The following is a 12,889-nucleotide window of genomic DNA, read 5'->3' on the forward strand; positions in this document are numbered from 1 at the left end:
CTCTTCTCCAAACTGGAAATGGTACCAAACTCGTATGAATGGTAACATTAAATGATATAATACATGCAATAAAACATAGTATCTTTTAAGAAACATTAAAAATATTAGCCATTATTTATTAAACAATATTCCTTTAAGGAACACATACAGTATCAACATAAAAGTTGATAGTGAAAGTGATAAGAAAATCTTGGCCAACTGAACACTTGACAAATACAGGTCTGGTAAACTTACATATGACTATATTCAAAACATCTTTTTAAAAACAGTTTTTCCAAGGTACCTAGGTGGCTCAGTTGGTTAAGCATCCAACTCTTAATTTCAGCTCAGGTCATGAGCTCACAATCCAGAGCCCCACAGAGGACTCCACGTGAAACCTGCTTGCAATTCTCTCTCTCCTGGTCTTTCTTTCTCTGCTCCACCCCCACTCATGCACACGCATGCACGTGCTCCCTCTCTCTCAAAGTAAATAAACATTTTAAAATATAAAAAGTGTTTTCTTTTTTTAATTTTTTAAATGTTTTATTTATTTTTGAGACAGAGAGAAACAGGGTATAAGAAGGGGAGGGGCAGAGACAGGGAGATACAGAATCTGAAGTAGACTCCAGGCTCTGAGCTGTCAGCACAGAGCCGGATGCGGGGCTCAAACTCACAAACAGGAAATCATGACCTAAGCAGAAGTCGGAGGCCTAACCAACTGAGCCACCCAGGCGCCCCAAAAACAGCATTTTCCAAGTTACTTCCATGACCTCTAAATAGATCACATAATACCAATGAAATTAAAGTGTTAACCAGAAATGAAAAGCCAACATCTAATGACCCATCCAACATTATATACTCTCTCCCTGCAAACAGTTTCAGCATAGCACAGAATTAAAAGATATGTGCAATATTATCAGCAAAATGCAGAATAATTTATTTTTTCCCTCGTAAGCTGATACTTAGCAGGAAGTCTCGTGCTTACTAGTTACTGCTCCACAGACCTCTCACTACACTACCAATACCATAACCTTTTTTCCTTTTGAAACTTTACAGGCCACCATGTCTAAGTTCTACTATTGTCTCTAGTAATTTTTTTCTTTTCTAGATTTTTTCAAATTTTCAACTTCCATATACAAGAAATTGTCCTTCTACATGAAAAACAATTGTTTTCTTTTTCCTTCCACAGGAAGTACAAATTTATCTAGAGCTCAGGGAAATTTCTATATTTTCAAAACCTTGAAGAGGGAGATTTCCTGGTTCAAACCCAGTCCATCAACCTAATGATTTCAAGGGGCTACATTACACTGCTATTGAAATTTTACCTTACTCTACAATACCCCTCTCCACAAAATTATACTTCATACAAAGAGTAAACAGTGCATTCTGGAATCCTGTTATTCTATGATCAGGGTAACAGACCAGTTTTAATAAATAAGTAAAAATAATGACTACAAAGAAAATTCAGTTGGCCCTTGAACAACATGGGTTTGAACTACGTAAGTCCACTTATACGAAGACGTTTTAACAGGAGAGTATTGTAAAGGTATTGTCTTTTCCTTATGATTTTCTTAATAACATTCTTTTCTCTAGCTTACTTTATTATAAAAATATAGCATATAATACATATCATACAAAACACATGTTGACTGTTATCAGTAAGGCTTCCAGTCAACAGTAGACTACTAGTTAAAAAGAAAACAAAACCCAAAGGCTACTAGTAGTTATATTTTGCAGGAGTCAAAAAATTATATATGGATTTTCAAGTGCATGGGGGCATAGGAAGAGAGAGGAAGTTGGCACTCTTAACCCTTATCATGTTTTAAGAGTCGACTATAGTCACTAATTGGCAATTTCACCTTATGAAGGGCCTCCAATCAAAAATTATATTTGAACATATGCTCAATTTTACAGGTTTATCTTGAACATATACTTAAAGAAACTACTTAAATTTAAGGGTATTTATTATCTTGATTTTGAAAAGAAAGGCACATTTTTTCTAATTTAGACTCCGTATTTCTGCTACTTTAAATTTTTCACATCCTACAACATCAAAATACTTTTAGGAAGATGAGTTTTGTCTAAACCCTCTATTTTATTCAAAGGACATCAGGGGACAGCAGTTGAATTTGCCCAAGTCACAATTAGTCTGAAAGCTAGTATAAATAAATAGCCAAAATTTTATAACCTCCTATTACTAATAAATTATGTGTTATTAATACAGCACATCTAAAAACAAGAACTATTTTGGAAATGAAAGAGCAAAAAGCAAAAAAGGTGTATCTGTTTAGTTTTTCTGATAAGTAGTATACATAGCATTGTGTAACAGCTTGAGTAAACAGGAACACAATTGGGGTTTTTTTTAGATTTTTTATTTTTTTAAGTAATCTCTACATCCAAAATGGGGCTTGAACCCATAACCCCAAGATCAAGAATAACACACTATAGGGGCGCCTGGGTGGCTCAGTCGGTTAAGCCTCTGACTTCGGCTCAGGTCAGATCTCACATTCATGGGTTCCAGCCCCACATCAGGCTCTGTGCTGACAGCCAGCTCATTGCCTGGAGCCTGCTTCTGGTTCTGTGTCTCCTTCTCTCTCTCTGCCCCTCCCCCTCTCATGCTCTGTCTCTCTCTGTATCAAAAATAAATAAAACATTTTAAAAATTTAAAAAAATAATAATAATAACACACTATACAACTGAACCACCCAGGCACCCCCAGGAACACAATTATTACAGTGATATGCCCCTTTGACTCAATAATATTCCTAAAGAAATAAGTATATCAAGATACACGCATAAAAATATTCTTAAGAATTATTTAAATAGTAAAAACTGGAACCAAGCTAAATAGAGAATAAATCAAACATATAGACCTGACATGATCAAAAGTTCAAGATGTTTTGTTAGGTATTTAAAGGGGTATTAGGAGGAAAGAGTTTACAAAAACAATACCTAAACTATGATCTCAGGTTAGATTAAATGCACTACTCTCAATGATGAGATTATTTCCTTTCTCATGCTCTTATATTTTTAATATATTTATAATTACAATAAAGATACTTATTTTGAAATTAATTTGAGCATTATCATTTATTAAACTTTTATTTGAGCCAGAAGGTTACAATGAAAGAAACTAACATATAGACAGCTGATAGTATAACTTGGTAAGACTTTTCTGGAAGGCAGTATGACAACATTAAAATGCTCATACAAACTCACATCTACATGCCCTCCGCCCAAACCTGCCTACAAAAATACACATACACACAGAGTGGGAAAGGATCTTCGAAGGTATGAGAGATTTTTCAATTGAGTAATAAGGAACATTATTTCTTTCAAAATCACAATAATCTAGATAGATTTTTTTCAACCAAAAGTCTCTGGAAGGATAGGGACAGTGATATCCTTTGGCCTTAAAACTTCCCTTCTAGGAATATACTCTAAAGAAATAATGACAAATTTTAACAAAGGTGTTCATCATAAATCTATAAAAGCAAAATATGGGAAACTGTGTAAACACCAAATATGGGAATGATATATCCATATCCACTATGCAGTCATTGAAACTTGTATATAAATGTTAATGGTATAAGAAAATACAACATAATAATAAATGGTAAAAAAAACCAGGAAGTAAAATTTCAACCAAGTGATAATACAAACGAAAAAGACTGAAAGAAAACCACTCAAAGGACTGATGTGGTTATCTTCAGGTAATAATACTATCAGGGATTTTTCCCTTCATTTTTAAATTATAGATTTTCCAAACATTCTTCAACAATTAAAAATCACATATAACCAAAAAAATAAGTAAAAAGGAAAAATGACTAGCATCTTATAGTATTCTATACTAAGCTGTTGTCATTCTTTAATATTCTCCATAATTTCTAGCCCAATAAAGTTGCTAGGAGCCTAAAAAGCAAAAAAAAAAAAAAAAAAAAAAAAAAAAAAAAAAACCAAGAAAGAAACAGAAAACAGGATATATGAGAGAGACAGAGCTGAAAGAGAAAGTGACATGCAAAGTTATCAAAAAGCCAGAGTCTGGAGGCGCCTGGGTGGCTCAGTCGATTAAGCCTCCGGCTTCGGCTCAGGTCATGATCTCACAGTTTGTGGGTTCAAGCCCCGCATGGGGCTCTGTGTTGACAGCTAGCTCAGAGCCTGGAGCCTGCTTCAGACTGTCTCCCTCTCTCTCTGCCCCTCCCCTGCTCGCACGCTCTCTGTCTCTCAAAAATAAATTAAAAACATTATTAAAAAAATTTTTAACAAAAAACCAAAAAAAAACCCAAAAAGCCAGTCTGTATAACTTCTCTTTTTTAATGTTTTCATAGAGCAGAACTGTCTAAAGAAAAAATTTTCAAATAGTTGAGAAATTTATCAACCTTTAAATATTAAAAGTTAATAAAATGCTAGTAAGAAAAAATTAAAATCAGATAAGCAGTCAGAATTAAATACCAGTAAAGTAAAAACAAATCTAAATGTGCCTATTATACAATACTATATTGCTCCGTAGTGTGTTTTTTAATCTTTTTTCACTACTTACACATTACTACTAGACAGGACTAAAACTGTATTAGCAAAAAGTAATTACATGACAAATAAGATGTCAAACTGTTAGGCTTCAGTGGTAGTGAATGTAAAGAACATTTTTCTCCAATCCTTTCAACATAAATGCTTGAGGTGTCAGGATGGCCGAGCGGGCTAAGGCGCCAGACTCAACATAAATGCTTGTGATTTTCTAATAATCTGCAGAGAAATAAATGGCTTTACACCTCTATTTGCTAAAAATTTCAAACTTAAAAGTCAAAAGAATTAAGTTATCTTATATGCATAAACTAACCAAAGTAGTACCAATTACTACAATGAAAAAAGAACTAAGCAAATAAATTCATTTACATGGGGTATATATCACTTACTACTTACCAGGATTATGATGAGTTGCAGATTCTCCATTCTGAAATACGTCTCCTGCCACATTCATTCTACCAGGATTAAAAGGTCCTACTCCAGTCTTGGTCTGTGAAGTTAAAGATGGGGTGTATGTTTGTATATTAACACCAAAATTACTTGACTGCAGTCCGTTAGAGACATCTCCCAAGTTGGTATTCTGCAGTGATGTTACATGTGTAATCATTAAGTTCATATCTCGCCCGTCAGTATTTTCTAATTGGCCATCATTCACAGAGCTTACACCTGTTTCTAAGGTTGTAACATTAGCAATCTGAATTTCAGAGTCTGGTTCTGTGGTGATACCACTATTACCCATTCCTGAATTTACCTTACTTCTTGAAAAACTGGAAGTGGAGAAATCCACATCATTGGTTCTGTTTTTAGGTTCAGGAGGTCTCCGTTCAATAAAATTGGAAGAATTTTTCTCTTGCCCTTGATTTGTTTCCATGTCCTCTTCATCATCAATAACAATTGTCTCACTTACACTTCCCTTCTGAGAAGCCAGCTCTTTTGAGGATGGAAGAATTTTGGAATCATTTCCTTGTACTTCTTCATTTCTTGATGATGTAGATGTTACAGTCCTTTGATCAGCTACCACTGGTGCAGAGGGTGGGGGAGCTTGTACAGGTTCGATAAAAACAACATCATCATCATCTTCCACTGATGAGTTTTGAAATTTATTAGATCTAGAAACTAAAGGATTAGGTGGACCACTAAATGAGTTTCCTACATCGGTGAGACTAGCTGCCATGGCCGTACTCCCGAACAAAACAGGAGTCTGATCTGTCAGCTCTAGTCCTCCCACTGAACCTGCGTCCATGCCAAGAAGCACCTGTCAGAGACAGAAAAAAGAAAAAGAAAACAAATGTCAGTATAATCTTTTGTTATTCTAACTTAAATAATTATTTATTTATTTGGTTTTTATTTGTTTTTAAAGTTTATATATTTATTTTGAGAGAGAGAACGCAAGCACATGTGAGCACAGGAGAAGCAGGGAGGGACGGGGGAAGGGGAGAGGGAGAGAAAAACAGAGACAGAGATGGAGGGAGGGAGGGAGAGACAGACAGAAAAAGAAGAGACAATCCCAGGCAGGTTCAGCACTATCCATACAGAGCCTGACACAGGGCTCAGCCTTACTAACTGTGAGATCATGACCTAAGCTAAAATCAAGAGTCAGATGCCCAACTGACTGAGCTACCCAGGCACCCCTGAAGAACTTTTTAAAGGTACTTTTCTTTTTTATTCTAAATGACAATAATTCTTACTTAATAAAGAAAAAATTTGGTACCCATTCTATCTCATTCACTAAATTTCATATAGTTTACATGTGAACCTCTTGCAATATAAAGAGGTAATTTTCCAATTTTCAGTAATGATATGGAGTATATTCCCACTTCTACCACCTCCTTTCTACCATACTATTTAAGCTATAAACTTTACCACGGAAAACATGGATAAATCCTTCAGTATGTTTTTGAACAGGAAAATGACAAAAACCTGGCAATAAAAATCCTTTCTCTATATATTTAGCCTATGTATCCACTGTATTAAGTAAAATGATATGATCTAATCACTAATTTCCCTTGCCTCCTCTTTTTTTAATCCCTTTTTTTTCATATTCCCTAGCCCCCTTACAACTATATAATTAAATCCTTCTGAGAATCTGAAATCATTCTTGACCTTATCCAGAAAATTTAAACCCTTATTTGCTAGGCACTATTGCTGTGTGCTTGATATCCATATACCAGGCTGAATAATGGCCCCCAAAGATATCAGATCCTAGTCCCTAGAACCTGTATGTGTTATCTTGTAGGGGAAAAGGGGCTTTGCAGATATGATTAAGGTCAAGGATTTAAAAACACATCAATTAGGTGAGCCCTACATGCATAACTTTGCAAAGGGAGGTGGAAGGAGATTAGAGGCAATGTGACCATAGAGGCAGATCAGAGGCTGAAGTGATGCAGCCAAGGGATGTTGGCAGTCACCAGAAAGTAGAAAGGCAAGGAATGGATTCTCTTCCAGAGCTTCCAGAAAAAGCCTGCCCTACTGCCACCTTGATTTGATCGCCACGTCACTATTTCCACCTTCTGAACTCCAGAATGATGACAGAAAAAATGTTCTATTGTTTAAAGCCACCAAGCTTACGGTAATTTGTTACAATGGCCACAGGAAATTTATACACTCCCTAGTTATATCTTCAAAATAACATTTTATACAGTTATAATTTTTGTTCCATTTTAATGAATAAGAAATTATGTCTCAGAGATGCTAATTAAACTGCCAAAGTCACACAGCTAAAATGCATACTCAGGTCTCTATAACTCAGTAGTCCAAACTCTTCATTACTCTGCTATATTCAACCAATTATTTTCTGAGCTCCTGATAAATATGCAGGGCTATGCTAAAGCCAAAGAGACTGCAGAGGGTTACAGTAAAAAGCCAGAAAAGGAAGAAAATAAGTTCGTGAGCAGATGGAGAGGATGAGGTCATGGACACAGGTGGTAGTAGAACTAATCTTGAACATGAATCACCTTAGTTTCAGAGACTAAACAGGGAAGAAAATATAGAAGAGGTGGAGGATAAAGAATACAGACTGTAGGTTTAAAAATCAAAGAGGTTGTAGATTAATTTGCAGATGAGGTAGATGGGAATTTGAAGTGGTTTATATAGCGTAGCCTAATTTTCATACAGTAGGTTACCTGAGACGGTAAGAAAACAGTGACTGTACAAGTCTTAAAGACTGGCCTAAGAGCCCCAAGGCCAACTCTTACATCTCTTGTAATCCTCTTTCTCTAATAAAGTCATTTAGCCCAGTTTAAAAAAATAAAAATGAAAACAAAAAAGGGAGGTTTAAGAACATTAACTACTTCATATAGAATGCCATTTGTTTCTTTTGTTATAAAGAGCTTCTGGAACAATGAAGAAAACACTAATAAACATAAATATCACTTTGGCAGGTGGAGTGACAGGGATGGAGAAATTCTTCACTGTATATTTTGTTTTTCTTAATTTCTGAACAGAATTTCTCACTTGTTTTTAAAGCAAAATTTAAAGTTTTGATAAACAAATTTATAATAGAGTGATCAGAAAAGACCTCTTTGGCCAGGTGATGTTTACACTGAAATCTGGAATGACAAGAAAGATCCAACTGTGGGAAAATTGTAGGAAGGGCATTCCAGGCTCTTGCAAAAGCTAGAAGGGAATGAAGCTGATGAATTCAAGCAACAAAGTAAAGGCCAATGCTGCTGATCAAGGTAGAGAAGAATTGTAGGAGATATAAAAACATGCACAGAACAAACTTCGAAGGCCAACATGTTAATTCATTAACTACATTCAACAAAGATTAACAAAGCAACCAACCTAGTATGCACAAGACACTGACTTGGACTCCTGATGGGTGGGGGGAGTGGGAATCAACAAACAAAACAGGTAAAACATTCCTGCAATCAGAAATCATGAATTTTAAATACAAGTTTGGATTTTACTGTAACAGGAAATTTTGCAATATTTTCACCAAAAGGTTAACCTGTCACTTATGTTTTTAATACATCTCCCAGGCTGTTATGTAGGAAACAGATTATAAGAAGGCAAGACTGGAGGCAAAGAAACCAACTAGTTATCAGGCCATTTATCCAAGTGAGAGATGATGGTAGCTGAAAACAAAAGTGATGACAGGAGATAGGAAAAAGGTGAACAGACTAGGGTTTTTTTTTAAAAGCAGATCTTACTAGGGGTACCTGGGTGACTCAGCTGGTTGGGTGTCCAACTTCAGCTCAGGTCATAATCTCCCATTCCTGGGTTCAAGCCCCACATGGGCCCTGTGCTGACAGCTCAGAGCCTAGCCTGGAGTCTGCTTCAGATTCTGTGTCTCCCTCGCTCTCTCTGCCCCCCCCCCCCCGCTAAAGCTCTCTGTCTCTCAAAAATAAACAAACATTATAAAAATTAATTTAAAAAGCAGATCTTACTAACATGAGAAGATTGGTAAGGTTACTGTTGACTGAAAAATAGTTACAAAAAACTATTATTACTATAATGTTACACATTCCCCCAAAAACCCACACACACATTCTATTTTTCCTAAAGTATGTAAACTCATGAAAAAAAACTCTGAAAGGATCACACTATACGGACAGACATAGCTTATGGGAGAAGCAGGGAGTCTGAGTAAGAGAGATGATCTACAAGTTGCACTTCGGATTTATTATTTTTTTAGAGAGAGATGAGCACACAAGCAGCAGAGAGAGGCAGCGAGGCAGAGGGCAGAGAGGCAGAGAGGCACAGGGAGGGGGAGAAGCGGAGGGGGAGGAGTAGAGGGGGAGAGAGAATGAGAATCCCAAGCAGGCTCCATGCTCAGCACAGAGCCCAACAAGGGGCTCATTTCCATGACCCTGGGATCATGACTTGAGCCAAATCAATTGACTGAGCCACCAGGGGTCCCAGCAAATTTACTTCAGATTCAACATTGACCTAGAAAGAATTTCAGGCAGCTAAGCACCTTAATGAATCATGGGAAAAATAGGGGCACCTGGCTGGCTCAGAGGAACATGCAACTCTTGATGTCAGGGTTATGAGTTCAAGCCCCATGATGGTATAGAGATTATTTAAATAAATAAATGTGTTTTATTTCTTAATAATAATGGGGAAGACAGGAAGGAGTCAGTAGCAGAAGATACTATAAAGTTGATAAAGCATTAAAGATAAAGGAATTACCACAGATACAAGAGGAAGACAGATTAAGCACAGTTCAGACATTAAATAGGGGTATACTAACCATTTTATGAAAACACTGGGTAGACCAAACTAATTGCTCTTCTCACTGAATGTCTATAGCCTAAAGCAGTGCCTGGGCACAGAGAATACACTCGGTTTCCCCAAATATTTACTGAATGGCCAGAAGGCAAAAACCCTTCTATTCACTTTGATTACCAGTTATTTTTAAGTAACAATTATTTAATTGCCAAGTTATACAATTCTAAACCATTATTTGATGTATACTGTGCTAGTCTCTGACCATTAAGCATCTTACTTAGACCAAGATTAGTTTCCAAAGGACACCATATCCTATATAACATAGTAACAAAATGTTTTTAATAACAAACAGTATTTTATGGGAATGGCTCTATTGTATTTTTCACTTAACTGTGACACAAACCTCTTTTGAATAAAATAGATTTTAACTTTTTTATGATAAAACCATACTTCAGATACATTAAAACTATCCATGGTTCCAAGACAACATCAGGATTCAAAGAACAAGAGCTGTGTCTGTATCAGTACAGATGACATGTTAATACTGAAAAATGGCAGAAGATACGTTTATATCTGCTTTAAAGAAAATGGATAATTCTATCTAAAACTACAAGGGATGACTACTTGCATTTCATAAAGATCTATAAATTGCCATTCAATACTCTAAGATGTTTTAAATATTTTCAAAAATTAAAATATACACACTATAACTCTAAAGCAGCACCTCACTAAGGAAGACTTCTTCATGGTAAAACAATAATATATGCTAAAGGAAACCTTCGTGTAAGGCCTTCACATAATTTTAAGTAAACACGAAAAAATTTAACATTACCACTACAGAAAGTATTAAAAGCTGAAATATGCTGAATAACATTGATTCAAAATTTTCAGAACTCAATTAAATTTTTTAAAAATTAGTGCATCCATCGTTACATTTAACATTTATTTGAAGCTTATTGTGAGCCAAATATTCATGTTAAAGCAAATCCATGAAGGAAATCACTATTGTCTTCTTTATACAGATCTTTAAACAAGAGACGCTGGCTGGCTCAGTCAGTCAAGCATGCAACTCTTGATCTCAGGGTTAAGTTCAAGCCCCTAAATTTATAAAAATAATAATCATCATTAACTTCAAAGCTAAGTTGCCCAAGACCACAGACAAGAAATGAGAAGTCAAGATTTGATTATTCATAATGATATGAAATACTAAACAATAAAGTAAAATAGAACACCTCTCATTAATAAAAAAAAAAGTCAATAACACAATAGCCTAATCAATATTCAAAATACACAAGTATCCAAAAGAAGAAATATCAAGCCTGGGGTGCCTGGATGGTTCAGTAGGTTGGGCATCCAACTTCAGCTCAGGTCATATCTCAGGGTTTGTGGGTTTGGGCCCTGTGTCGGGCTCTGTGCTGACAGCTTGGAGCCTGGAGCCTGCTTTGGATTCTATGTCTCCCTCTCTCTCTGTCCCACCCCTCCTCACACTCTGTCTCTGTCTCTCTCAAAAATAAACAAACGTCTAAAAATGTTTTAAAAAAAAGTAGTAGAAATATTAAGCCCAACAGGCTAAACGGAGATTAAAAACAAAAAAACAAATGAACCTGAATTTGCAGTTAATACACATGTGCCATAAAGTAGGAAGTGGCCTCATCAATGTAATAATTTTCAGAGGAATGAGGAATAAATCTACTGATTGTATGAAATGCATAGGCTTTTAATGCATGACTTCTCTGGATCCTTTCTATGGTTTTAGCACTCCTAAAACAGAAGACAATTTCCAAGACAGAAAAGCTAGAACTGACTTCACAATACCCTCTGGTGGATGGCTGCGAGGTATCATCAATTCATTCTTCTCAGAGGAAACAGTAGAGCACAGAACAGAACTTTCTTTACCACAGTTAATTCTCTGCAGTAATATACTTCTCAAAACAGAGTAACTACTCAATTATAACAACTGTTCTCAAATCCTAGACTGTAAATAAATTTAGCCACTTCTATATGCCATTGAGAATGTTTCAACTACCAAACAATTAATTTACTCCTTTTATCTGATTAAAAGTGGACTTGATTAAATCTGATTTAAATCTGATTAAAAGTTGACCACTTCTACATTATCTATATAAAGCCTATTTCATTTAGCTACATTTCTGCATTGAATTAATTCTAATTAGCTATGTTACACTGAGCAAATTCCTTTACTTCTGAGCTTCAATTTTCTCTAGAGTAAATGGTATAAAAATAGTTCTAAGGGCTTTTCTTAGAATTCAAAGTGATACCCAGATGCAAAAATCAATTAGTAAACTGTTAACTCCTAAACAATTACCAGGCAATTTTTGCCTGTACCCCAAGATTTCAGTTAAGTTTCTAATTAATTTTTAAGCTCCCTTGTGGTATTCCATCATCATCATAGGCTAAATGTTTGTGTCCCTCCCAAATTTATTACATGTTAAGGCGGTATCAGGAGGCAGGGACTCTGAGAGGTGATTAGGTCACAAAAGGAAGAGCCCTTATCAAGGGTGCCCCCCTCACCCTTTCCCCATATGAGGACAGAGTGAGAAGACAGCATACCATCTGTGAGCCAGGAAACCGTCCCACATCAGACACTAAATCTGCCAGAACCTTCATTTTAGACTTCCCACCTCTAGAACTGTGAGAAATATTTTCCCTCCATGGTATTTGTGTGATAGCAGCCCAAAAACATTCATCATAAATTATGAATGCTTTACAGTTTTATTTGGTCTTTACTTTGATTCAACAAGAACCAAATTAATCCAATACTTGATGTTCTCATGAAAAACAAGAAAATGTTGACATTTCCCACAATAAAATATCAGTATTTGCTGAAAAACGCTCATGAATGTTCAGAGAAAATTATAAAGAAAACACTTCAAAGTGAGTCAAGAAAATGAGTCAAGAAAATGATCGTTTCCTCACTGATAAGCCTAAGAGCTTTCTAGCTATTATTAAGTGTTAAAAAGAAAGCCAAGGTGAATTCTTTTCTATAGCAAAGGTTATTAGTCAATATGTGATCAAAGTATTTTTAATAGTTCTGAATCAAACTGACAAATTTTAGGTTTTAAGAATAAAATCTTAATAGAATAGGAATAGGTTTATAAATACATATATAGAACAAGCCAAAAGATATCATCAAATTTAATATGAATTACTAAAAGCATTGTTATTAAAGTCAAAATTAGAAGATAAGGATATT

The 12,889-nt window shown here is 35.5% G+C and overlaps 1 protein-coding gene across 11 annotated transcripts in view; it reads right to left on the reverse strand.

Moving 5' to 3' along the window:
- Positions 1-12,889, reverse strand: part of ZMYM2 (zinc finger MYM-type containing 2) — a 105,712-nt gene that overhangs the window by 67,316 nt on the left and 25,507 nt on the right. For 9 of the 11 annotated variants that reach the window (XM_029936998.1, XM_029936997.1, XM_029936999.1 and 6 more), the window contains exons 2-3: positions 5,255-5,758; positions 4,900-4,993 (exon numbers count right to left, since the gene is read on the reverse strand). In XM_029936998.1, the coding sequence (XP_029792858.1) occupies positions 4,900-4,993; positions 5,255-5,758 (598 nt within the window). Of the gene's footprint in view, positions 1-4,899; positions 5,759-12,889 lie in introns of all 11 variants that reach the window. The other 2 variants (XM_029936996.1, XM_029937000.1) reach the window with 1 other exon arrangement.

This window comes from Suricata suricatta, chromosome 4 (assembly GCF_006229205.1).
Source record: "Suricata suricatta isolate VVHF042 chromosome 4, meerkat_22Aug2017_6uvM2_HiC, whole genome shotgun sequence".
NCBI lineage: Eukaryota > Metazoa > Chordata > Mammalia > Carnivora > Herpestidae > Suricata > Suricata suricatta.